General features: G+C 44.0%; 1 protein-coding gene and 1 long non-coding RNA gene across 3 annotated transcripts in view; one reads left to right on the forward strand and one right to left on the reverse strand.

Moving 5' to 3' along the window:
• Positions 1 to 10161, reverse strand: part of PAQR9 (progestin and adipoQ receptor family member 9) — a 54503-nt gene extending 44342 nt beyond the window's left edge. For both annotated transcript variants that reach the window (XM_081862661.1, XM_081862662.1), the window contains exon 1: positions 5799 to 10161. In XM_081862661.1, the coding sequence (XP_081718787.1) occupies positions 5800 to 7179 (1380 nt within the window). In that variant the 5' untranslated portion in view covers positions 7180 to 10161 and the 3' untranslated portion in view covers position 5799. The remainder of the gene's footprint in view (positions 1 to 5798) is intronic.
• Positions 1144 to 5729, forward strand: LOC309342365. The gene is made up of 2 exons (XR_014156728.1): positions 1144 to 3866; positions 3908 to 5729. It is a non-coding gene; the product is annotated as an uncharacterized lncRNA (long non-coding RNA).
• Positions 10162 to 27662: the final 17501 nt, after the last annotated feature.

Below are 27662 nucleotides of genomic sequence, written 5' to 3' on the forward strand. Positions count from 1 at the left end.
TGCATTTCTTAATTGCCGAACTCGATGCTCTAATGGCCTCTCCTGGAGAAATGCTTCGGATAAATTATTTATTTTGAAGGCTGGGTGAGTCATTTTGGGGGCAAATCATTAAAACAATTATGTTGTTCTGGATGAATTTCACCCCAACAACAACATTTATTTTTAGCAAGCCCATGTCAGATTCACTGTGCTGTATACGTGGAATATGTGCAGAAAACGATAAAAGGTTAAAACCTGCAGCTGCTCCTCATTTGGAGAAGAGAAGCGTATGAAACTATACAAAGTCACAGGCTGGGCAGACTTAGCTAAAGAGAAACAAAATGTTGATATACTGCATATTGTGCAATAAACATATATTTCCCCAGCCAGGCCCTTTTTTTCTTTTTACATAGTGCCTAGCCATAATTGAGACTAATGAAGGTTAAGACCACAAAATGTGTACCAAACTAAGGTTTCACATTCTAGTTTGTGGCCGATACTTAATTTATAATTGTACTGATACCTGTGTTATCTTACTGGGCTTGGTGTTTTAAATCAGTTTTAACACCTGTCATTCAACTCATGGCCTGCTATTTGTTGTTTTAATGTGATGACTGTAATTTTCAATAGTTGGTGGTGCTCTCTGTTAGCTGCTCTAGAAACTTCATTGGAGTTGAAGAGTGGAATATATATATGCACATTTAATTTTTTTATATAAAAAAAACCTAATGTATTAAAATGTAACAGTTAGCCATGGTTAAGTAAAACATAACCATGGTTAAGGATTAATCCAGTGCTGATAATCATTCAGTCACCAGGCGAAAATGTTTCTTTATAAATAGGCCTTTGGCTGATTAAACATTCTATGGCCTTTTAAATGTGTTTATGGGAGAAAGGTTATTGATTTCTGTGTTCTTGTTTTATTATGTATTTGTGTTCTGATTTTGTATTTTTACGTTGTGAACCACCCTGTGATCTTCAGATGAAGGGCAGTATACAATTTAATAAACAAATATAAATTTATATAAATAAATCTCAGTTCAGTTATCCACAATATGAATGATCCTTTCCCCTCCCCTCACACAGCCGCTCTGCTCCTAGCTTTTCATGACACACAACTAAACCAGGAGCCCTGTAATTATTCATAGTTTCCCATTTTGTAATTATTCATAGTTTCCCATTTTGCCCAAACCTGAAAACAATGATTAATCGCTGTAGAACAAGTCAGGATATTAAACCAACTTCAAATTATGGTTTAATATCCTGGAAGCTGGCAACCATAGCTTCCCAGTTTGGATTAAATGGGAAACTATGGTTGGCCAAAGAGTTCCTGGTTTGTTTGCTTGCTCTGCCGCAGGCGTAGGCAAAAAAATTGTTCATCTTGGCTTATTAAGCAGAACCCAACCATTCTATCTGCATGGGAGGGCCTCAGTGTTCTAGTCTTATCTGTGATTTGATGATCTAAGAGAAGAGTACCTATGTTTCAAATCAAACCAGGAACAATCCACTAACAAATGATACCATTTATTTCCAGTGGAGAAAACCAATGGTTTGCCACCTAAACTTCCTAGTATAATATCCTTGCATTATATAGTACCATACCACTATGTCATGACAATTATTGTCACGATTTGCTCGGATTATGTTATCTCCCCCTCTGGAAAAAATACTGCCTTGCTTACAGCCTTAAAATGATATGAGTACTGACAGAATGTCTGGTCAAGAATAAAAGCAACTGTTCATCACAGAACAACTTTTGAATTGAAATACCCTGAACTGCTCTAGAATTTATTCATTAAGGGGGTGGGGGTGCTCTTTATCAATACATCTAACAGGAAACTGAAAAAAACAGAGTCACCTAAAAAAACCCACCTTCAGATTATCCTGAAATTAGGTGACTCTTAATGCCCATCTATGACTGCACAATGTTGAATTAGGAAATAGCAGAGGAACAGAGAAAGAGTATAGAATGACAATTTTACTTCACCTAAGTTCCTGACAAATAGTTCACTCTTCCAAGTTGATCCTGATGTTTTCCTTACATTTTCAAGTATTCAATTTAGGCCAACCCACAATACGTGTTGTTTCTGCTATCGAAATTCAAGGCCACCACTACATGATAAGGCTTCTTATTAGTGCCTACTAACCAAAATGGCTATGTTGTCAATATGGGAGTCTGAATATGAGTTGGTGGAAATTACAAGAGGGGAGAGAGTGTTGTTGTGCATCCCATAGGGATCTAGTTGACCATCAAGAGAATGGGACAGTGGACTAGATGGGCCTTTGGCCTGATCCAGCAGGGCTTTTTTATGTTCTTATGTAGGATTATGGATCACAGAGGGGTAGCTGTGCTAGTTCATTATAGTAAAAAATAAAAATCATTTAGTATTGTGGCATCAAAAAGACTAACAGGTATATTGTAGCATAAGGTTTTGTGAACTGGAACCCATCATCACACACACAAAGAGGTATCTTCAGTTGGTAGATTTTTCTACAGTCATACCCAGAGGTATAGAGGGTGCAAAATAGTAAACAGTGGAGCCCAAAGGCCATGAAATTCAACAGTCAGTAATGTTTCCATGAAAAGCTCAGGTGTATGCAAAATAAGCACGGTGACCACTCCCAACTGCAGTAATGCTCTGTGCTTTGCTATGCTAATTCAAAGCCCAGAGTGGAAGAGAAAGATTTGTTTCCAATTTGACTCTTAAAATAATTGATTCAAACTGCTTGTATATTCAAATTTGGCATTTCCGTGCTGGAACCTCCCTTGGAAAGTTTTTTGGTTTTGGAGTGCAGTGATTTTCCTGTAAGCAGCAGTGTGTTCTGGGAGAGTGAAATGTTCTGCTGTTTTCTTTTTAATGTCTGATGTACACAGACTTTGGGCAAAGACTGACCTGTTTGGGTTAGGCAAGACAGCAAAAGGGTGTTTGTTTGTAAGCAAGGAGAGGCCTCTACCCAAAGGCCTGCAAGATGATGGATGACCACTTCGGACAATGATATTCCTTTTCATAGGTCCTGTGGCTGGTTTGATCTCTTAAGAGTTCCCTTACCAGCAACAGGACAACTAGTGAGACACACACCTGAGGAACCAGACTCTGCAACAAACCTAGACTATATCAATTTAAGGTAATAACATTACACAATATAACATTACCCAACAAGAAGGTAACAACATCACACAAGGCCACTCTGTCAGGGACTCATTCACCTGCTCCTCTCTGAACTGGGTATATGCAGTGACCTGCAAACAATTTCTTTTTGCTGTCTACCTGGGACAAACTGGAACAGACACAAATCTGACACACAAAAAACGGGGAAGCTCACAAACCAGGGAGAGAACATTCCAATCCTCTCTTCTGGAAGCTTGCCTCCTTTAAGCAGGCAATTAGGACCTTCCTCTTTAGACAAGTGTTTTGTTATTTGTTTGGCTTAGTTGTTTAATTGTTCCTCACTTTTACGATTGTAGTTGTGCTGTTAATGTTTTAAAACTGTATCCGTTCTTTGAGAATCACAATGATCAAAAGCATAAACAAACAAATAAATAAATCACCCATGACACCGCTGTTGATGAACAGACAGCTGATGAACAGAACAACTTCAATAGGAGCCCCCGGTGTAAAACTGCCAAGCTATAATTGCTTGTAGGAGTCTGATTTTATTCATTTAGGGCTTGACTGTACCCAAGGTTCTCTCCAACACTATGGGTATTCAAATTAGCACAGGAAAGCTAAGATTATAATCAATTACTGGCATTGTGAGTGGTCACTGTGCTGAGTTTGCACAGAAATGGCACAGCATGTCTTGCCCACAGTTCAGGTTGTTCTTTGCTGTGCTGCTTATGATCCCATCACTGCCCCCAGTTTGTGTGTTTGTGTGTGTGTGTGTGTGTGTGTGTGTGTGTGTGTGTGTGTGTGATATTCCAACTGAGGAAACACTTCATGCACCTGATGAAATGGGTTCTAGGCCATAAAAGCTTATTATTGTAGGTTTCTAAATGCTGGTTTTTCTTCTTGGAATAGGAATCATGGACCAGTGCTTTGTTTACTTCCACAACTCTCCTGAAACAGTACAGTTGCGGATTTTCTCTCTGTGCCTCTGAGCTTTTATTTTCATAAGTTTTACCGATGATTTGTTTACACAATCAAAATTCAGAAGTAGTCCCCCCCCCCCCGAGTTATAGTCCTGAGATAACAGTTGCTATCAACGTGAACATAAAATTTTCAGCATCTTTCATGAACACTTCCTTGTCATCTATCCTGGGACATCCACATATTTTTCTATGAAACTGTAAACTTGACCAAGAGCTGTAACAACCCTGCCACTATCATACAGCACAGGAGGTGATAAAAGAACTTGCCATTGGATTGTTGTAAAGCTCTCTTTCAGCTCAACTCTGCCATACCCCCCCCCCCGGGTATGTATGTATGTATGTATGTATGTAAATCAGAAAGTTTGTTCTGTGGCTGTTATGCCAGGATAACTAATAGTGCAATCATATTCTGACACGTTAATAAACTCACTGGTGATTTGGTCCTGTATTTAGTGCTACTTTTTCTAGGATGTTCTGAAACTATGTTAGTTCTAAAGTGAACAACTCCTTCAGCTATACTTTCAGCTTACGTGCCATTTATATAAATGTGCACCCTTCACAACTGTCAAGACATGCATATTTTGTAAATGGGCACCAGAACCAGAGTACAGTTGTACCTTGGAAGTCAAATGGAATCCGTTCCGGAAGTCCGTTCGACTTCCAAAACATTCGAAAACCGAAGTGAGGCTTCTGATTGGCTGCAGGAAGCTCTTGCAGCCAATCGGAAGCCAGGGAAGCCCCATCGGATTTTCGGCTTCCAAAAGAACGTTTGAAACAGTCACTTCCGAGTTTCGATCGTTCAGGAGCCAAAACATTCGACTCACAAGGCATTCTGTATAAAGGTACGACTGTATAAAGCATTTTGCAAGGGGCGGGTTTTATGTGTAGAGGTTGGGCTGGCTATGTTCCCTGCTCACCTTTTGTTTCTCACAGTTTAACCAACAGCTTCTGATCAAATTATAACCCAGTTCCACTATAGTTCACAGTTACTTAAAGGTATTTCTATACAGAAGTTTTAAGTACTGCATTTGCCTTGGGGCCAAGGCAAGTTAATGCAAAAAGAAACAGAACTCAATCTGCTTGTGTTGAAAACCAAGTTCCAGTGCATATGACTTCAAAACACTTTAAGAGAAAATGCACACACACATCCTTGAGTGCATCATGTGCATTATCTGATTTTAAATCTCAACAGTTCATCAGTGCAGGCCTAGCATATATTGCTAATTGAAATAACATCTCCTAGACAGTCTGAAATCAGTAGATAGCATTCATATGGTCCATGCATATTGTTCCCCTGAAACCTTGATCCTAGGCACATTAGTTGAAAGTAAGACGGTGCGGCTTGCTTTCAAAAAATTTACTGAGGATCAAATTGTAGGAGAGTTCAAGAAAGGGTCCTAAATGGCTTTTCTTTGTATCCTAAGCAGCAATAAATAAGAGTAAGTTGTATACAGTGATGCGGCTCGAACGCCTTTTCCTAAAATCTAAATTTGTTTCCAGAGAAACAGAAGTGTTCATTTTCCCCTAAGGAGTTCAGTGCTTGATTTGGACGAATTCAGTGCTCTTCTTAGCACCTTTCTCTGAAAGGTACCAGGGCTTCTTAGAGAGTCAACCTCCTTGAGTTTTTTCTGCGGCAAGCCAGCAAAATAAAATATTTTTTTTTAAAAAAAACATACCCTCCGGGCGATTTAAATGGAGACCTGCAACAGAAACCGTAAGGGGAGGCTACCTCAATCGTGTTTGCAGGCTTCCGGGACGTTGAGAAACCTCCTGATGACCAGGCCCAGGCACAGTATCAAGAGCAGCATGTAGCCCACCGTGCCCGCGAAGGTGGGCGAGGCGGGCGCGTGCCCTTGCAGGAACTGCTGCAGGCCTTCCTCGACGTAGAAGAGCTGGTCGTAGATGCTGAGGAAGGTGAAGATGTGGAAGAGCTGGTGGCTGTGGCCGATGATGTCGAAGAGGCCCGGCTGGATGCGCTCGGGGATCTTGCTGACGTTGAAGAAGGCGGCCACCAGCAGCCAGAAGTAGCGGCGGTAGAAGTGGACGAAGAGCGTGGGGTTGTGGCCCTGCAGGTCGAAGAGGAGGCTCTCCAGCATGATGGGGCAGGCCATGCTGAGCGGCATGACGAAGACGAAGGTGCGGATGGCGAAGGGGTAGGCGCAAAACTCGGAGCGGCTCTTGCAGCAGGCCACGGTGCAGGCCACGGCCAGCGCGAAGGCCACGGGCAGCACCAGCGCGCTGTAGGCGGCCAGCGGCGCGCTGCAGTCCACGTGCCAGCCCAGGCGCTGCTGCAGGTAGCGGCTGAGCGCGCGGGGCTCCAGCAGGCTGAGGCCCGGCAGCAGGTAGTAGTAGTAGGCCACGGTGCTGGCGAAGCCGTAGTAGCTGATGGAGGCGTAGTCCAAGTAGAAGAAGGCGGCGCGCAGGCGCAGCGACAGGCAGCTGAACACATGGGCCGTGCAGCTCATGGCGAAGGTGAGCAGCACGCCCGACGCGTAGCACCAGAGCGGCAGCAGCGCCGGGTGGTGGAAGGGCACGTCGCCGGCGCCGCGCAGCAGCAGCAGGCGGCAGAACTTGGCGGCGAAGAGCAGCAGCGGCACGAAGTGCGTCCAGAAGTTGAGCGTCTCGTTGGTGGGCTGCAGCACCGACGCCAGGCACTCCTGCGCCGTGCAGTGCAGGCGCCGGTAGCCCGACAGGATGAAGCACTCCACGAAGTCGTCGGGGACCTCGTCCCAGCGCAGCAGCGGGCCGGGGCCGCCTTCCCGACCAGGCGGCGGCCGGCCCAGGGAGCGGGCAGGCTTGGGCGACGGCGCGGCTCCAGGGGGCGCCTGGCCCTCGTCGGATCCGCCGCCCGCGGGCATCCCGGCGCCCTCCTCCCTCGACGGCTCCCCGGCGTGGGGCTGGAGGAGAGGCCGGCCGCCGGCTGCTGCGTGCCGCTTCGAGAAACAGCAGCCCGAGCCGGGATTGTGATGTAAGCTCACCAAGGCAAAGCCGCTTTCCTTGCTGCTGCTGCTGCTGCTGCTACTGGAGGAGTTGCGGTGGATTTGTGCTTCGCCCGAGCAGCGCCGGCGGCCACCGCCTCCTCCTCCTCCTCCTCTTCCCGCATCATTCATTGCAGCAAGGGCAGGAGGCAGGCAGGAGCAGCAGCAGCAGCCTCGCTCGCCCCCAGCCAACGCGCAGCAGCTCCTGCAGGGAGAAACGGCAGGCGCATCGCCGCGGTAATTCAAGCCCGGCCAGGCACGCCTGGGTCAATTTCTATAGCTCAGCCAGACTCCCCACCCGCTTTCGCCGCGGCTTCGGTTTCTTAAATCATCTGCGGGGAAAGTTTCCCCTTTCCCAACTGCGCCCTCGGTGCCGCGCGCCGGTTGAATGATTGATGCCCCCGACGCAAGGCATAGACTGCAGTGCCTTCCAGCTCTCCGGGAGCACCGATTAATTGCTAAAGCCGGGGATGCCCCGCCCCCGCCGCCGCCGCGTGAGCCCTCCCTCCCTCCTTCCCTCCCCCCCCCCGCCTGCCTGCCTTCCCATCTGTCACTTTCTCTGAATACTAGGCGAAACCCTGGCCAAGAAAAGGGATCCCTTCTGCTCTCTCCGCGGAGCTGTCCTCCTCTCACTGGTAATTCGATCTCCTTAGGCTTACCTTGGAGGTCTCTCGATGTCAGCTCCTGTGCTTGAACATGGACGGGGGAGAAGGCAAGAGGCTGATATTATAGAGGGGTGCACAAAAGCCATAGATTTAGGCGCAGTGAAAATTGATTTAAAGCAACATGTATCCATTAACAGACACAAAGATCTGCAGCCTCATTTGTGGGCAGCCCATTGAATACAGTAGGACTTGCTTCTGCTTTTCCTGTAACTGGGCTGTAACTTCTGACAACAGTGAACAAAAAGGACCCAAGGGGTCAGTACTAGAGCATAGAGATTTTTTTTAACAAACAAGTTAGTGTGAGTCCTTAAAGGTACACCAACTAAACAATTTACTTTAAAACCCCCCAAAATATTGCTTGTGCCATGATAATTAACCCATATAATGACATTGTGCTATACATTTTAATGCAAATTAATATGTACAGCACAATGTCATTCTGTGGATTATTAAACTGACTGGATACAGTATATGCTTGACCTTTGTGAGATAAAGGGCCTCTTTTTTCCATGCCAGATGGTGTGGCCATGATTTTTAGAGCACTTCCAGACTGCCATTACTTTGGGGTGGGATCCAGACCCATCCCGGCAAATTCAGGCTGCACAATTAAAGCTGATTTTGAGCCCTTGTGCAACAAAGCCTCTTTCCCAAAAGGTAAGACTTTTTCTGAAAAGGGAGTGTGCACTGAAAACTGTGGGATAATGCTTGATGCAACGTTGTCTAATCTCACAAATCATGATGAATGCTCATTAAATCACTCATGTAAGCTTCTCTTGCCCTTGATAAACAGATACACCAAAAAGCTGAATGAAACAGGCCTGTTATCTGTGACTGGCAGTATGGAGCAATTCCTTTGGTTTATCCAGCGTTTCTCTTCCCTCCCTGCCTAAAAGCCGCCTTCAAAACACATTACTGTATTTAAAAATCAGTTGAACAGGGTTTTCGATTGTCATTGGATATTACAGAAATTTAAGTATTCTTATTGTACTGGGGCATGATGACTGACCATAACTGATGATTCGTTTCAAAAGATGAAATGAAGCAGCCACTTTAAATTTCCCACCAGTTTTAGGTGACCAATAAATAATAAAACAGGGAGATGTAATGTATATGCAACAAATTAATAATTGAAAAGAAAAGACAAAGGAGTGTTATACTGTAAACAATGGGACTTTCCATGTGATTAGATGTGCCCATCAGTGTATCCTGGGTGGCCAGAAGCCTATTAAGATGCCACTGTGCTTAAGACCCATGAGTGCAACAATGCCACCCCTCCCCCATGATTCTCAGCGCCTTATATCCAAAGGCATTCTCTGCCTCCAATACCTGGAGGCAGTAGCCACCTTGTCTAGAAGCTTTATCCCCCACAAGTGTCTAATCCCCTTTTAGAGCCATCTGGTGGCACTGAATTTCACAGCTTAATTATTTGCTCTTTGAAGAAGTTACTTTTGTCACGGCTCCTGAATCTAGCAGTAATCCACACACATAACTGGAGGCTGCAGAGGCACCAGCTGAGGAGTCAGATGAAGTTCAGGGTTCTAAGCTGGCTGCCAGATACCAAGAGACCATTGTAACTGAGGCTGTTGAACAGGGGTCTCCAGAAGAACCTCTGGACCATTAGGGTCTGTAGGGACCTTGGTGGGCATCTTCCCCTGAAGAATCAGATGCCTCCCACTACACTTCACCAGTCTAGCAGCACAGGGAGTGCTATGGAATGAAGAAGGAGTAGCAGTCTTGAGGCCAGAGGATTTGCCCTTTAAAGTTCTGAAGTTCTCCGCAAGCGAGTGGATCCTAGAGGAAGTCGACAGAGGGCTCCTCCACACTTCCATGGAGAAAGCATGGGTCCGAGCAACTTTTGGAGCAAACGTCAATCCGTGGAAAACCCAGTGGTAAAGATCAGGTTTCCCTGGGGGAAAGCGGTGCAAGTAGAAGTCTGGATGAGCCCAGAAGTTTAAAGGATATCAGTCTGCTCCCAACTTTTGCTAGGGCAGGTAATTTACTTGGAGCTATCCGTGGTCCTGTAACTTGTGAACAGCCTGGCCTCCATGAGATCAGGCATCAGATTAGAACATGACAATTTGGTTTTTTGTTCTGACACATTCTTCCCTCTTTTCCTCCTTTTCCTGTTTGGCTCCAGGCCAACCAGTCAGTGTGATGCAATGCTTAGAGTAATGGATGATGAACAGGGAGGCAAACCTGCAGTCAGCCACAAAACTTGCTGCGTGAGCTCAATTGCTTATGATCTTTTGGTCTAATGTATCTCGCAAGTTGTTTTCAGGAAGTGAGGTGGCATCTATTTCCTTGGAGGAAGGGTGGAATAAAAATGCAATCACTCAGATCAATTCAGAATAAGAGGCAATGAACATTTGGAGAAATAAAAGAGAACAACAAGCCATGTTTAGCTTTCACACTAGAACAACAGATCCTACACAGAAGAAGATACTGCACATCCAACCATAGGCGCCGACTCCATGGGGCTTGAGGGGGCCCGAGCCCCCTCAAAAATTCATTTGGGGGGGCTCCGCCCCCCCAATAATCTCCGGCGCCCCTCCAGCAGAGCGCCATCGCCGCCCCTCCCCCAGCCCAAAATGCACAGGGAGGGGCGGGCTGCATGCCTCCTGCCCTCCCTCCCGAGCAAAAGCTCCACCCAATTTCCTTTGGAGCTGATTAATAGGCGCAGCACGCTCTCCCCTATTCGCTCACGAGGAGGCGGCGCCACTTTATTTGCATATTCATGAGCTTATTTATTATTCATGAGCTTTCCCAGGCCCCCCCAATATTTTTTATAAGTCCGCGTCCCTGCATCCAACAAATTTATAATAAAATACATATGGCAAAGGAAAATAGTATTTAATAAATATACAGAGTCATTCTGTATTCCAGCAGGGAAGTGGAAAAATATTAGGAAAAAAACTCTTTTCAGTGCGTAGCAAGAGAAGCTTAGGATCTTTGACCATACCAGTTATATTGCTTTATCTGCAGGCTTAGTATCTATGAAGAATGATGTTTCTCTTTAACTTCATATAATGTGACATTGAGGAATAATGCTTTTCTTAAGAGCCAGCTAGTACTGGAGTCTATTTTGTGTCCTCTTTCTCCATCTATGAGAATCTGAAATGGCATCAGTGGTTATTCTGGCTGCTTTAAGGAACCTTTCTTCCATTTGGCTCCAACTTGTATACAGTATTTGTAAACAAAGACAACACAAGTTTTCAGTGCTCTTCTTAATTACAGGAAACCACTGCTCAGGGAAGTGGGGAGCATTTAATCATACTGTTTAGGGTGCTGCAATAAAAACAAGTTGCAAAAGCATAGGCAGCTCCCATAATTCCCCTCCCATCCCCCCCCCCTTAACCATGGGAAGTAGTGTAAACTATGAGATAGTAACTGGCCCAAAGTCACTCAGTCGGCCCTATGGCTAGTGTAAATTTGAACATGAACCTCTCAAGTTCATGTCTTGATCCTTGAACAACTCTACCCCAATGGCTCTCATATGTTTAAACTTCCCTCTGAAACCAAATGACTGGTTAAATAAAGTAAAGGATGTTGCCTGTATCGTCAATTTAACTGATTTGTGTGAGAGAAGGCAAACAGGATTACAGCCGTACCTTGGTTCTCGAACAGAATCCATTTCGTTGTTTTTTTAAAGAATATTTATTAAGGTTTCCAAAATTAATACAAAAACAAGAAAATAACACAAAAAATAACAAAAATACAAAAATACAAAATTAAAAAACGATTAAAACAAATACAAATACAATTTCCATTACTTATTTCCATTAACTTATTTCTCAGACCTCCTCTCACCTCCCCTTCTTGTATTCCAATTTAAATTATTAATTCAACAAATCCTTATTATCCAAATTTAAACATCAAATACTTAAACATCATTGCTCATTCTTCAACATTTTTCCTAAAGTTGACCAAAATTTCCCTTCCACGGCTTTCCCCAGTTCCAAACAAATAACAGAACAGAATAAAAATAAAACAAGTTATAGTTATATACCCTTTGGATTCCCAGACTCCACCCACCCCTTTCCCGATTTCAGTCCCCAACAAGTGTTCATCAATTCAATATCTTGTCTAGCCTGGAGATCTCACGTCCAAGGCTTTTAAATCTCTTTCAGTTCCTCTCTGCCAGCCTTTTTGATATTCCTTAATGTTGAACCCCAGATTTCAGAGAGGCTTCGGCCCAACAGGATCCATATTTTTTCCAGCCAGCCCTCCATACTTGAAAAAAGCGCCTATGGGGTACCCCGACATACTCCTTTCAAGTCCAAATGTCCCCAAAGCTCCGACTTCCACCTTGATCAAATTTGTAATCCTTCGGTCTTCAGTTCTCCACATGAGGCAATCTCTCAGTTTTAGGCTCACCAATTCAGGCCAGGCTTTCCACATCAGATTGTTATTCTCCTTTATTGCCTTCATGTCAGGCCACAAATTGCAACTCTCATTTGGCATCTGGGAAGTTACAGCTCCTCCTTCCTTCTCTTCAGGAACAGCACATATCTCCTTTTCCATATTCTCATAACATTCAAATTTCCCTATTTGCCCAGTTGTATGAGCTTCCTGCTTCGAATCCTTATCAACTTCAACAAAATTGTTTACTGCTGAGACCAGAGTTGTGACACTTATAGCCAAAACATCAATTTCCCCTTGTAACTTTCCCAAGAGAACAAATGTTCTATCCAATTCAGTCTGAATTTTCCCTCCTCCAGCCATTGTTGTAATGTCCTAAACCCCCTCTAGGGGGATTTTAGTTTCTTAATGTTTTTCAGCTCAAGTCCAATAGCCAATTTATTGTATCAGTCCTTCCTTATTCTCAACAAATTGTAACAAATATAACCAGCAGAAGCAACAGAAACAAAGTTCTCTTTTTCCCTTTGACAGCTGTCAAACTCCTCAGTACTTCATCAGCAGGCTCTCTCGCGGGACACTCCCGGGTCCGGGGGGGGGGGTGTGAAACTTCAGCTCCCACAGTTAATCTTTTATCCTCCGGTAAAATTTCTTATAGTGTCAAACCATGAGGGTTAAAGTCTTTTAGAAAAGGAAAAAAAGGTCCTCTCGACCTTAGATGGCAGGTTCTTTGCTTTAAGTTATCTACAAAGAGGGGGGGGCGGACTTCCTTTTTAACCCTTCCCCGCTCGTTCCTAATTCAGCAAAAGTTTTTCTTTAAATTCCGAATTCCATATTACTCACGGGTTTTTACTTTAAAGTCCAATTGTTCCAAGGAAAATGTCAGCACTCTCCGTCAATGGCTTGCGGCTTCACTCCGCAGAAGGAGCAATGTACTCTCAGCACCGTGCCGCACCCCGTCCCCGTTCCGAAGCCTTTAAAAAGGCTCCTTTGCGGTTTGGGGGGCGCAAATGGTGCCTGCTGAGTCACCAGGTTCACAGGCATCCGCACCTGTGATTTTTAAGGGTCCCCGCGCCGCCGCCACGTACAAGACCCGATCCTGCGGAGCCGATTCCCTCCGGAGCTCGGAGGGAATCCGCCATTAAACAATGGCGCTAACCCGGAAGTCCGAACAGAATCCATTTCGGAAGTCCGTTCGACTTCCAAAAACATTTGAAAACTAAGGCACAGCTTCTGATTGGCTGCAGGAGCTTCCTGCACTCAATTGGAAGCCGCGGAAGCTGAGTTGGACGTTCGGGTTACAAAGAATGTTAGCCAACCAGAACACTCACTTCCAGGTTTGCAGTGTTTGGGAGCCAAATCGTACCAAGGCGTTCAACAGCCAAGGTGACTGATCATTTTGCCAAGAAATATATGTATGTTTAATTATATACTGGGTAACAAGGTACAAGAAAGCACAACCCTACACTCCTTGTTAGGAGTGGTATATTCAGTTGAATTTATTTAAGTGTAAAAAAAATCAAAGTAGTTCTGATAATGTTAAAGAGCCCTGTATTTTTCTTTCGTATTGTTCAGTGTTAATGAGAGTGGTGTTTACTTTCTCCTTTTTATTATTTTTTTCTGATTTATTTTATTTTATTGTAAAATGTTTTTGTATTAGCATTGTAAAACCTTTGAGATATCAAGCAAAACATAAAAGGTCAAAAAAAGGAGAAAAGAAATAGCTGTGCATCTGGATTAGGAAGTTACATGCAGGGTGAATCTGACCAAACCTCCCCCTCTCCCCTTGTTATGAAAGATTGTGCTTCTTGTGGTAAGGTAAAAAAAATATTGCTTCTTTTGGTACTCTACACTGAAAATCTCATTTAAATAGGAAGCATAAATTATGCAAAAGAAAATGTGCAGGCATTTGTTTTTCCTAGTTGACTTAGGAACGCTTCACATGGTATCTTGAGCAATAAATTTCACTTTGTTGGCAAATGGTTACAAAACCTATGTACAGGTATGCAGTTGTTTGGCAACTGTTGGTGGGAGAGAACCCATTGAATAATCTGTGTTTGTGGGAGTACTCTTTGTGTATGGGATTATAGCACGATCCTCTGCATGTCTACCTGGAAACAAATTCTTCTGGGATGTATAGGACTTATTCAGAGGTACATGTGTTTAGGGTTGCAGCCTAAGGCAGCATTCAAACTGGAGTAGTTTTATGACTTTTGCCAAGCTGCCATTGTAGACAAACTGCTTCTGTCTTCTGTGCTACAAGACGAGTCACCACCGGAAGAGGTATTCTGCTTAAGCATTGCACAGATCATTATTCGCCATTGCTAATTTGGCGTGAGGAGAATGTTGGTCACAATGATAATTAAGAAATAAGAGGCCTTTGCACAACAGGCCAAACCCTGTACATTAAGTGAACCACAGGAGGTTCTTTGAGATTTTATCTCTTCTAATACCTCAATCCAGCCTACACATATTAGGCAAGCCAGGTCAAGCCATGTGTATATGCAACACATTCACCTGCTTCTGGTGAATCCTCTCCAGGGCTCACTTGCAGTTCCCTTTGCCCCACACTTTATTCTGTATGGTCCATGGCTTCTAGGCATGGGTCCAAGATGTTTTTCTTTTGTGCCACTGCTTTCCCTGGAAAAATCTGCTGTTTAATGCTGAATCGGAGCAAACATCAATTCGCTGGAAACCCAATGGACATTTGCTCCAATTCAACAGTAAACAGCGGGTTTCCCCAGAGAAAGCAGCAGGGAAATCCATGCCTAGAAGGGCCAAACGGAAGTGTGGATGAAGCTTTGTTTGGGGTTACCACTTATCTATCACTATAGAAGAGGAAACACATCTCTGGAAAATAAGATGTGTTTGCATAAAAGCTGCATGTGCTAATTGATGGTAGAGATGCACACTTAGAAATACAGAGCACTCCAAACTGTAGGAATGCTCTATGCCAGTGTAACTTACCCTTATTGCAAACTCTGTTCAGGAGCAGTGCTACTGCTGCCTGAGCTGACTGGGACCTGGCAGAGAGAAAAACAAGCCTTTTAAACAGTTTGATTTATGCCACCCTTTTTTGTCAGTATACCTTCTGCTGTATTGGTAGATCCAGTGCCAGATTTACATACAGTGGTACCTCAGATTAAGTACTTAATTTGTTCCAGAGGTCCGTTCTTAACCTGAAACTGTTCTTAACCTGAAGCACCACTTTAGCTAATGGGGCCTCCTGCTGCCGCCGCACCGCCGGAGCCCAATTTCTGTTCTTATCCTGAAGCAAAGTTCTTAACCTGAAGCACTATTTCTGGGTTAGTGGAGTGTGTAACCTGAAGCGTATTTAACCTGAAGCGTATGTAACCCAAGGTACCACTGTATAAGATAAACAAGCTATAGCTTAGGGCCACACTCTTCTTGGGCCCCCCAAAAAAATTTAAAGGAAAAAAACACCTGGATGTACATTTTCAGAATATAAGACAAAAAACAAAGAAAATAAAACCTGCATACAGCAACAGTGTTTTGTGTTGTGTAGGCTCTTGTGATGTAAGTAATGGGCCCCTATATATATATATATATACCATATATCATATATTCAACACACAAAAAAGCAACAATTTGTTGTTGATAAAGGACAGTGGGCATATAAAGGGCCCCATTACCTTCAGTAGCTTAGGGCCTCATCAAACCTAAATCTGGCCCTGGCTAGATCACATGAGCAAGTTAAAGGGAATTTGGAATAAGGGTAAATCTCCCTTTGCCCTGCTTCCGCCCTACCTTGCCTTGCCTGTTTTTCAGGATTTGCTCCAGCTGAGCCAGAATGGAAGACTTAAACAGCTGGATCCGAGCTTGAGCTGAGATGAGGAACTCCAGCTGGGCAAACTCCAGCTCAGCTGGAGATCTGCCTATTCCAAATTCCATTAATCCAGGCGGTACTTGGGATTTGGATGCTCCCATAATTACTTTAAATATAAATACCTTGCATCTCACGATACTGGGGAAACCTGTAAGCAGGTGGCCTGTGTGCTTGCTCAGTTGGGAACATAGGAATCTGCCTTTGTGCTGTATCAAACCATTGGTCCTTCTAGTTCAGTACTGTTTACATTGACTTACACCAGCTGTCCGGGGTTCCAGATGGGGGTCTTTTCCAGCCATATTTGGAGATGCCAGGGATCTTCTGCATGCAAAGCAGGTGCTCTGCTACTGAGCTACAGTCTTCCCCCATTTGCTGTCCAGGTGTTAGCTATTGATGGGCAACATCAAGGTCTCTGTTCTCCTATTTTTAGCTTTAAGCCAGATTTGAATACTGGACAACCCTTCAAATAGAGGACAGCTATCTGTAAGGAAAGACACATGGCCACCCTACTCTCTGGGGTTGTCAGCATTCACTTTTGGACAGCTGCATTTCTGGGCATTCATTGCAACAGGCGCCTAGAAAAGCTACATTACAGGCGCAGGTTACAACAACAGCCAAGGCGACATTTTTCCACCTTTGCCGCATCAAGCAGTTGGTCCCTTACCTTTCCCACCCCGACCTGGCCATAGTGGTCCATGTGATGGTCACCTCCAGGCTTGACTACTGTAATTCGCTCTACACGGGGCTGCCCTTGTTCCACCTGGCCTTTGGCTTAGAATCAGTTTGATTCCCTCCCCCTCTTTCTTTTTCCTTTCTCCTCCTATGAAGAGACTGCATACTAATGTTTTAATGTTGTATCTTAATCTTTTAAATTGTATTTTAATGAACTTGTTTTTATTGTTGGTTGTTAGCTGCTCTGAGCCCAGTCTTAGCTGGGGAGGGTGGGGTATAAATAAAAATTATTATTATTATTATTATTATTATTATTATTATTATTATTATTATTACATTGCTTACTTTCCATACTGTGATGGTTCTAGCAACTGTGAAGACATAAATGCATTCTAAAAGCTTCTGACCTACCTCTGATCTCGCCTATGTGTACATTTTGGGGCAAAAATAGCCTGTTAATGTTTGAACAGCTAGAAGAAACACATTGGAGAAATGCTTGTGGATGTGTGATGTCACCGACATATGCAAGAAGGTGGAAGGAATTGTGATCACGCAAGTAAGCAAATTCATGTTGACTGTGGAAAAAATCTTATACAACCACACCAAGCAAGAACGGAATCCTAAACAGTGGACAAGGATGGCATTTCAATAGGGGAGGGTCATATTCACCAGTCGCATGATGTGCAGGACACAGAAATGGACAATTTCCAAAATATGTTCTAAAGCAGGCATCCCCAAACTCGGCCCTCCAAATGTTTTGGGACTACAACTCCCAATATCCCTAGCTAACAGGACCAGTGGTCAGGGATGATGGGAAATGTAGTCCCAAAACATCTGGAAGGCCGAGTTTGGGGGTGCCTGGTCTAAAGTGCACGGTGTCCTGGTTGAATTGCATCCCTGACTGGGCCCTACCCTTCCAGAAGCTAAATTAAAGTACTCATTTAAAAAAAAATAAAACTGCAAAGAGTGTAATTTTCCTACCTCTAATTGCCACTAGGTATCAAGCAAAATAAGGGGGGGGGTGTCCTGTAGCCTTTGACCTAATTTCATATGGGGGGCAGAGGGAGAGATGGTGGTTAGTGGGTGGAAAACATAGAGATAGCAAATCAAATTAACCCCCTCCCCCCCAATGTCTCAACAAATGAAACTGATTTGTAAAAATGTTACACGGAAAAAATACGAGAGACATTACACAAACCTCTGTAAAACAAGAAAATCTTTAATAAAACAACAATAACAACAAAACAGTAAAACCTTGTTTTCTGGATTAAGGAAGAGCTCAGCTTTGTGAGGAGTAGATTGCGGAACAGAATCTCCTTTTTACACAGAAAGTCAATAAAACTTCTTACCAAAAAGGACAATAATATCCAGCTTTTCTTAGTTCATTCCAGAAGAGGCCACATTGCCAAACTTGGGGCCACTTCTAAATGGTGATGCTGTAATAAACAAAAATGATTCTCATGCAAAAAATTAAATTAAATTAAATTAAAACTGGAGTGGGGAATGCTCTGCAAGCAAACAATGCAGACCTTTGGAAGGGTGAAATGCCCCTCACCCAGCAGTCCAATGGGCAAGAAGAAGTGGGTGGCAGGAAGACAGAGAAGCAGAAATGTATGGCAGAGTGTCAGTGGGAAAAGTGAGTGGCTCACTCACTGTCAGCTCTGGCCCTGCCCACTACCAACATGTGGCCCCTGACAGATTATCTTGTGAGAATGCAGACTTCAGATAAAACGGCTAACCACCCCTGATTTATAAAACGAGGTATTGCTCAGAATGGGGGAGTGCAGTTTTTGATTTTTCACTACAGGTGCAGAAGTGTTCTCCCATCAATGATTAAGGCTGCAGTTCAAAGCATGTTGATTAGACAGTAAGTCCCACTGAACCTTGTGGGATTTCCTTCTGAATAAACACACTTAGGATTGTGCTGCATGAGTAGCTTCTCTTAGGATTTTTGCATTTTCCATCAACTATTTTTGACATATACATGCTGGTCTAGTGCATGGTCAGCATGTTACATGCTGCTAGAGCTAGTTAAATATTGAATAGTAGTAGTAAAATAAATGATTCATAGTGTAAGGCATCACATATTTAGAAGTCTGAACAATTACATCTTTCGACCTTGTAACCTTGAGCTTGTGGATCAGCTGAAAAAAAGAATGTCCACCCAAAAATGTTTATTCAAGTATAACATGACGGTGAGGTTTTTGAGGGTTTTTTTTGTATACAAAGCAGTTTTTTTTAATGAAAAAAAAGATGCTGATACACATCACTTATTACTTGCTAAATACCGTATTTTTTGCTCTATAAGACTCACTTTTTCCCTCCTAAAAATTAAGGGGAAATGTGTGTGCGTCTTATGGAGCGAATGCAGGCTGTGCAGCTATCCCAGAAGCTAGAACAGCAAGAGGGATCGCTGCTTTCGCTGGCTTCTGAGATTCAGAATATTTTTTTTTCTTGTTTTCCTCCTCCAAGAACTAGGTGCGTCTTATGGTCTGGTGTGTCTTATAGAGCGAAAAATACGGTAATCTCTTCTGCCTTTTATAAGACTTGGGATAATTACAGGCAAGTTCGTTTTCCAAATGAAAGTGGCCCATTTCCAAGAGTTCTATGATAGTTTTCTTTCTGGTGAAATGCCACTGATAATTCTCTTTAAAAAGATAAATTAATTTAGGCATACCTGATACATAAATGTGGATAAACAGGCATATTTGTGTGACACACCCATAGCAAAATTTTCAAAACTTAGTTGCCCTCAACTTGTATGCAATTAAACAGCCTAATTAAAAGCCAATCCCATATGTGGATTAAGTACATTTATTCCCGATGTCTTGCAACTGCAATATTATCTCTGGTCTCTATCTAGGGTGTAGAAACCTTCATATTATTTATTGGAGGGAAGACCACATCTCAACATGCATTGGCTATCTACTTCTTTTCTCCTAGCCTTCTAAAGCATTGTTGGATTTTCACGTTTCCTGGGTCCAAGTATCCTCCAGACCAGGCTTCCTCAACCTCGGCCCTCCAGATGTTTTGAGGCTACAATTCCCATCATCCCTGACCACTGGTCCTGCTAGCTAGGGATCATGGGAGTTGTAGGCCAAAAACATCTGGAGGGCCCAAGGTTGAAGAAGCCCAAGGTTGAAGAAGCCTGCTCCAGACAGTTCCAAACGGCTCAGGGAGCTGGGCATGTTTAGCCTGGAGAAGAGGAGGTTAAGGGGTGATATGATAGCCATGTTCAAATATATAAAAGGATGTCACATAGAGGAGGGAGAAAGGTTGTTTTCTGCTGCTCCAGAGAAGCGGACACGGAGCAATGGTTCCAAACTACAAGAAAGAAGATTCCACCTAAACATTAGGAAGAACTTCCTGACAGTAAGAGCTGTTCGACAGTGGAATTTGCTGCCAAGGAGTGTGGTGGAGTCTCCTTCTTTGGAGGTCTTTAAGCAGAGGCTTGACAACCATATGTCAGGAGTGCTCTGATGGTGTTTCCTGCTTGGCAGGGGGTTGGACTCGATGGCCCTTGTGGTCTCTTCCAACTCTATGATTCTATGATTCTATGAATCACAAGGTTGCCGCCTGCAATGGGTCACCAGATCTGACCTCCAAAGAATGTGTCACCTGTGGCTTGTTCCTCTGAGGCTGGATCTGCCATCACCTTGGCACCCCCATGCCACTTCCACAGCAGCCTCTCAGTGAATAGGGGACACTGCTGGTCTCCTCCCACCCTTAGGGAAGAAATGGTGGGGGCTGCTTTTGTTAGGATTTTTATCCGAGCTGCTCCAGTGAGTGGTACTATGATTGTATACATCATGTGTGTGTCTGAGACAGCGTGAGAAAGGAACTCTGTACTATCTCTTCCTTTGAGTACTATTGGAAGTTAGTTTCACTTCTGTGTGTGTCACAGGTTTCTGTACTGGTGTTCCAAGAGCACGGACATACTGATGGAGTCTCTGTATATGACTGTAAATAAAGTAGTTTTAGAACTACGATTGAGTCTTTCTTCTCCTATGATATGCCAGATGACTGGTGTGCTCTTTTCAGGAGAGGCGGGTCGCCTATTACCGGTGTCTCTGGACTGAGGGAGATTTATAGCCAGAGCGGATCACCGGAGAGATGCCCCAAAGATTTGGGAAGTTGACAGCCATTCCCAGGGCATTTTTCCAACAGCCTTCAGGGATCTCCTGAGCTCTGTACCCACAGACCCGTTTCTCCCTGTGAAGTCCTTAGATTACCAGTTCAGCTGCTGGGTAAGGCTGACTCGATTCCCTTCTTTGTTCCCAATGTCGATCTTTACTCTCCCTTGTGGATCATTATTCCCTCCCCCCTTCAAATTTTTCTTCACACCCCCTTCTTTCCTGAAAAAGGCCCATTTTGTGATTTGCCTCAGGTGCCAAAATGTCATGGGCCAGCTCTGTTTTTTCCCATTCTGTTGTAGCTGGATATTCTGCACAGCCCACTGGTGGCTGAGATTCCCTCTCTGGGAGAGAGACTGGGGCTGGGAGCAGGGGGCAGAAAAACACCAAAAATAACAACTATACTAATCAACCGAAGGAAAGGGGAATTAGGGTTGCAAAGAGAGTTGTGAAGGGACATAGCAAAGGAAAGACATAGTTGGATTTAGAGAAATCTGTGGAGTGGTGAAGGATAGAAAAATGGGGGTTATTGAGATAGGGTGTGTGTGGTGGGTAGGGCAACAGGAAATCAGCAAAATAACAGATGGAGAGTTTGATGCTGTTGCCTGGCAACCAGCAACTGCCAGTAAGGGAAGACTGTTTCCATCATGGGATGAGCCAGATCCAGCTACTTGGCCTCAGAGGATTTTTTGCGAGAACTGTTGCCTGGTATGACGCTAGGGAAGGGACAAGGAAATGAACAGGAAATGCTGCCTTGATACTGTGAATTTTTCGTCCTTCTACCAGATTTCTACTAGATCTGAGTGTGATTTTTATTGTGAGAATCTTTTGTAAGCTGCTATGAAAACTTTGTGGGGCTATAAAGTAGGGTGGAACTATTTTTTATATAAATCTGCATCATAACCTGCCCCATGGGGTGCAGAAGGAAGACAGAGCACTATAAAGCAGAGAAAGAAAAGGAGAGAATGGACAGCGTGCATTCTGGGGTGCTGAGGAAAGTGAAATTGGGTTAAAAATAACAACCATACCGTTAAGACATTAGCAATTTCCTCACTTGCTGGCCCTCAGAGTGTCTTGAGAGATTCATCCCTGGTTTTCAGAATAAGCTTAACGTATTGAAATCACCAAAGCCGAGACATCACCTTGCCAACAAAGGTCCATATAGTTAAAGCTATGGTTTTCCCAGTAGTGATGTATGGAAGTGAGAGCTGGACCATAAAGAAGGCTGATTGCCGAAGAATTGACGCTTTTGAATTATGGTGCTGGAGGAGGCTCTTGAGAGTCCCGTGGACTGCAAGAAGATCCAGCCTCTCCATTCTTAAGGAAATCAGCCCTGAGTGCTCACTGGAAGGACAGATCCTGAAGCTGAGGCTCCAATACTTTGGCCACCTCATGAGAAGAGAAGACTTCCTGGAAAAGGCCCTGATGTTGGGAAAGATGGAGGGCACAAGGAGAAGGGGAGGACAGAGGACGAGATGGTTGGGCAGTGTTCTCGAAGCAACCAGCATGAGTTTGACCAAACTGCGGGAGGCAGTGGAAAACAGGAGTGCCTGGTGTGCTCTGGTCCATGGGGTCACGAAGAGTCGGACACGACTAAACGACTAAAGAACAACAACACTGAAATCACCATTCACTGGAGTGACAGCTATACATATTTACCATTGAAAACAGTTTGTGGGGTTTCTTTCAGTTGTGCAAGACACCAAAGATAAGCATGAGCCTGCTGCTAAATGCCATCCTTTCAAGTGTCAAGATCAAAGAAAGGTGTGCCATATTTTCACTATTTATTTATTTCATTTATATGCAACTTGATTAACAAAAGCTCTAATTGATCCTAAAATGTATAAATTAAAACAGTTACAAAATTAAGAGCATTTTAAAATTTAGTCTCTTTTACCCCACTCTCAACACTGAGGTACCATCATAAGCATCTCTGAAAGATCTCCAGTGCAAAAGACCTGGCATACTGAGTGATATCATTCAGTGGCTGCTAATGTGTACTGGAAAACAGCTGTGCCACATTGTGTTATAAATATCACAAATTCAGGGATATACTTCCATATGGAATCAATTGTTAGGGGGATGACCTTTCAGATTCCAGCTAAATCTCTGCCATGCTTTCCCTTTTCACAGAATTCCCTGATACCACCCTGCTTGTAATTTGGCAAAGATTATTCATTATGAAAGCGCACAGAAGCTGAAATCATGCGTGCACGCACACACACACCAGTTGGTTTCAGTTAATGAGGTGGATAACTAAAAAGGATTAATGAAGTGGAGTAAAATGAATGGGTTGTGACCGAAGATAACAGTGGAAAGCACTACAGACACTGCAACCATTCCTGCTTTCACACGGACACTGTCATTTTCTCATTCTTCCCCCCCAAACCAAACATCTTACCTTAAATGCTTCCTATTCACCTCACGAGCAGAACTCTAGGCTCCCCACTCCTGTTGTTTGGCCTTTTACTTCTCTGCATGCATCCACTATGGACCAGATTAGTTCATGGTGCTTTGCTTCTAAAGTATGGCCTTTGTCTCAGAACCAGATCAAAAATAAAGAAGCAAGGCAGAGGATGAGACTGTGTCAGTTCTGCTGTGAAAGATGGAGGGGCCACCTAGAAGTTAGCAGGAATCCAGTGGGAAGCAAGTGCCCTATTCCCCTGTCAGGTCAGCTGTGTTATTGCTGAAGACAAAAATGCTGCAATAATCACATTTTAAAAGAATGAATTAACACAGATTACTCTCTGTCCCAATAAACGAGGACTGGATTAACCATAGACCCAACAGCCAGTGTAGCATAAAGTTAAGAGCCAGTGTCACATTACTGTTAGGCTAGGTCGGACTTGGGAGTTCAGTTCCCCAATTAACCATGAAGCTTACTGAGTAACCTTGGACCAGTCACTGTCTCCCAGCCTAACCTACCTCACAGGGATGTTGTGAGGAAGAAATGGGGAAGGAAAGAACCATGTACACAATCTTGAGCTTGGAGGAAAGGTGGAATAGAAATTGAATGAAAATGTATAAGTAGTGGAACCAAGGACAGGTTTTAAAGGTCTAGGGCTGGCTTTTCCACACTATTAAGTTTCTTAAGGGTGCTGAGAGTTGTTAAAAGACACCCCTCCATTCCCCTCACAGAGCTCCAATTCCCAGAGTGGATTAACAACCAGTCTTTCTTTCCCAGGGAACTCTGGGAACTGGAGCTCTGTGAAGGGAAGAAAGAGGAATCTCCTTACCAATGTAAGTGGTCAAATTATCCTTGTCCAGAAAAGGGCACAATTGATGCACCTGCTGAACCTGGTGATACTGTATATGCTCTTTAAAGGTGCCCGGGCCTCCATGGACAACGACTGCTCCCAGAGCCCCCCTAAACTGCATACAAAGTCTTTCACAGGGAATGCAACCTCATCTAGAACAGGCAGACCCCCAATTCATGGACCTGGGAACCACTTGCCCATAGTGATCCTGTCTTAAGAAAGGTAAAAGGTAAAGGACCCCTGGACGGTTAAGTCCAGTCAAAGACGACTATGGAATGCAGCGCTCATCTTGCTTTTCAGGCCAAGGGAGCTGGCGTTTGTCCACAGACAACTTTCCGGGTCATGTGGCCAGTATGACTAAACTGCTTCTGGCGCAACAGGACACCGTGATGAGTGCCAGAGCGCACGGGAATGCAGTTTACCTTCCCACCGGAGCAGTACCTATTTGTCTACTTGCACTGGTATGCTTTCAAACTTTATTAGTAAGATTGAGCTTCAGTCTGTTGACCATTATTCACTCCACTGCATCCAGGCATTGGTTCAGTTTATCCTCTCCTGACTCTGATTTAATAGACAAGTAGAGCTGCGTATCATTAGCATGCTAAGGACACTGTGCCCTGAACCTCCTCTTGAATTGTTCCCAAGGGCTTCATATAGATCTTAAATAGGACTGGGGACAAAATAGTGCTTTGCAGCACCCCACAGCTGTGCTGCCAAGATGTAAACATGTAGTTCTCCAGTGCTTCTCTCTGCCACCATCATGCATGTAGAAGCGGAACCACTATAAAACCACGTCTCCAACTCCCAACCCATAGAGATGGTCCAAGAGGATATTCTGCTCAATGGTATCTAAAGCTGCTGAAGGATCCAGCAGCAGCAGGCTTGCACTCCCCTGGCTGCTCCATCAAAGGTTCTCTGTCAAGGCAATCAGGGCCAATTCCATGCCAAACCCAGGCCTGAATCATAGGAGCCAAATCCTACAGCTCCCCCGTAAAATATTTGAGGGGGTCATGCCCACAAAGTTAATGGCCATTGCCATTCAAAAGGTGTGTGTGCAGCATGTCATGTAATCGATTATTCAGAGTGGCGCTAACCTGCCCTACCCCCCCCCAATATTTTATTCTAGTTGGCACCCCTAGCCTGAAACCAGACTGAAACACGTAATCTGTTTCCTCCAAATGCGTCTGCAGCCAAACTGCTATCACTCAAAGCATCTTATCCCAAAAGGAGGTATTAAAGACTGGGTGGTAGTTGTGAAACCCCTCTGGGTGCAGGAAGGGTATTTTCAGGAGCAGACGTACCACCTTCTGCTATAAAGCTGTTGGAACAACACCCCCACCCCACCCCACCCCACCCATACTGTTTGTCAGTGCTGATCACCCTCTGGATGAGGAACTGCCTTCCTCCCACTAAAAAAAGTTCAGCCTGTGAATCATTTTAGGCAGACAAAAGCATGTGATAAACAAACAAATCAGTGTAAGAGTAAGCCTGTGTTTCAGAGTACAGTGGTAACTCAGGTTAAGAACTTAATTTGTTCTGGAGGTCCATTCTTAACCTGAAGCTGTTCTTAACCTGAGGTACCACTTTAGCTAATGGGGCCTCCCGCTGCTGCCGTGCCGCTGGAGCACGATTTCTGTTCTAATCCTGAAGCACAGTTCTTAACCTGAGGTACTATATCTGGGTTAGCGGAGTCTGTAACCTGAAGCGTCTGTAACCTGAAGCATATGTAACCCGAGGTACCACTGTATATCCTACCTTGAGGTGTATATGACACATTGTTAGCGTCTATGAATAGATTTCAGTAGTGTTCATCTTTTCCTTTAGAAAAATGTGTTGACTGCACCCCCTAGTGGCGAGGAACCCCACCGAACAGTCTTTAAAGACTTTTGTGTTCATGCAAAAATGTGGCGTGGGTGAGCACAATCTTTTACTAGACCATGCTACTGAAAATGCGAGGCCTCTCAGCTGACTTATCTTTATATGATGTACATGCATCTATATACACAGTTGTTTCAAAAGCTCAAGACTTTTAGGGTTCTGGAGATTTCTTCCATTCCTTTGATACGACAGCTGCATCACCACTCTGAACCAAATATGATGTAGGCTTTTTTCTTCTTCCATATATTGCCTATTTGTTGTTGTTGGGTTTTGGTTTTTTTGCAGGTTTCAGCACTTGAATGTATTTTTATCCCACCCTTCCATGCAGCTTACAGAAATAACAACACTCAATAAAATAAAAATTATGAAAACTAAAACAGCAGCATAGAACAACGTAAACTCAGATCAGCAATACACAGAAAACATCTTAAGCAGTGGTGACTTAAAAGTCTAGCCCCACATTAATAAAAAATGAATGAGAACAAAAAGCTTTTTAAAGTCCAATCTGAAATGGCTAAAGTGGTGGTCAAATGTACTTTGGTGGAGGAAGAAAGTTCTACAAAGATGGGGCCACCAGTGAAAATGCTCTTTGCACCTTTTTCATTTGGGCCCACTGAACTGATTGGCCTTAATGTAAGTACGATCTGTGTGATTGCTCTTAAGAGTATGCCAGATGGAGGAGCCGTATGGGCAAGTTCATTTAAGTGTCCTGATACAGACTAGTTATTATATACTCTTATCACTTTATTCCTCAAGCAGCTGAGCAGCTGTGCTTTATGGTAGGTGAAGTTTTTGAACAGCCTTTAAAGGCATGTAGAGCACATTACAGTAGCATACCCTCCAACATTTCTCCGATGAAAATAGGGACATCCCATTCTATAATGATAATTTTATTATTTATACTCCACCCATCTTACTGGGTTGTCCCAGCCACTCTGAGTAGCTTCCAATACATGTCAAAAGGACCCGACAGTTAAATCCAGTTGCAGAGGACTCTGGGGTTGTGGCGCTCATCTTGCTTTACTGGCCGAGGGAGCCGGCGTTTGTCCACAGATAGTTTTTCCGGTCATGTGGCCAGCATGACTAAGCCGCTTCTGGTGCAACGGAACACCAAAACCAGAGCAGCGCACAGAAACGCTGTTTACCTTCCCGCCTGAGTGGTAACTATTTATCTGCTTGCACTTATTGGCATGCTTTTCAACTGCTAGGTTGGCAGGAGCTGGGCCTGAGCAACGGGAGCTCACCCCGTCGTGGGTATTCGAACCACCGACCTTCCGATCGGCAAGCCCAAGGGGTTCAGTGGTTTAGACCACAGTGCCACCCGCTTCCCCCAACATATGTAAAAACATTAAACATTTTTTAAAACCCTTGCCTATACACTACACGATTGCCTTCAGACAGTTCGAGGGTTGGATAATTCCATACCCTCCAACATTTCTTCAATGAAAATAGGGACGTCCTAAAGAAAAGCGGGACATTCCAGGATCAAATCAGAAAACGGGCCGGCTTCTCTAAATCAGGGACATCCCTGGAAAATAGGGACCCGTGGAGGATCTGCAGTAGTCTATTGATTGTACGGTAACTTGTTTGTTTTCTCTTTCTGAATCTAGTCCAACCTCCTGCATTGCAGGGGATTGGACTAGGATGACTCTTTGGGTCCCGTGCAACACTACAATTCTATGACTAATACATGATTGTAACAAGTCTTCATACACAACCCTGGACAACCAAGTGGCTTGCAATAATTAATGTATGGAATTTTCTGCCACAAGATGTGGTGGTTGTTAGCTTCATGTTTTTCCCCCCT

The sequence above is a fragment of the Podarcis erhardii genome (assembly GCF_964252035.2).
Source record: "Podarcis erhardii genome assembly, chromosome: 5".
Taxonomy (NCBI): domain Eukaryota; kingdom Metazoa; phylum Chordata; class Lepidosauria; order Squamata; family Lacertidae; genus Podarcis; species Podarcis erhardii.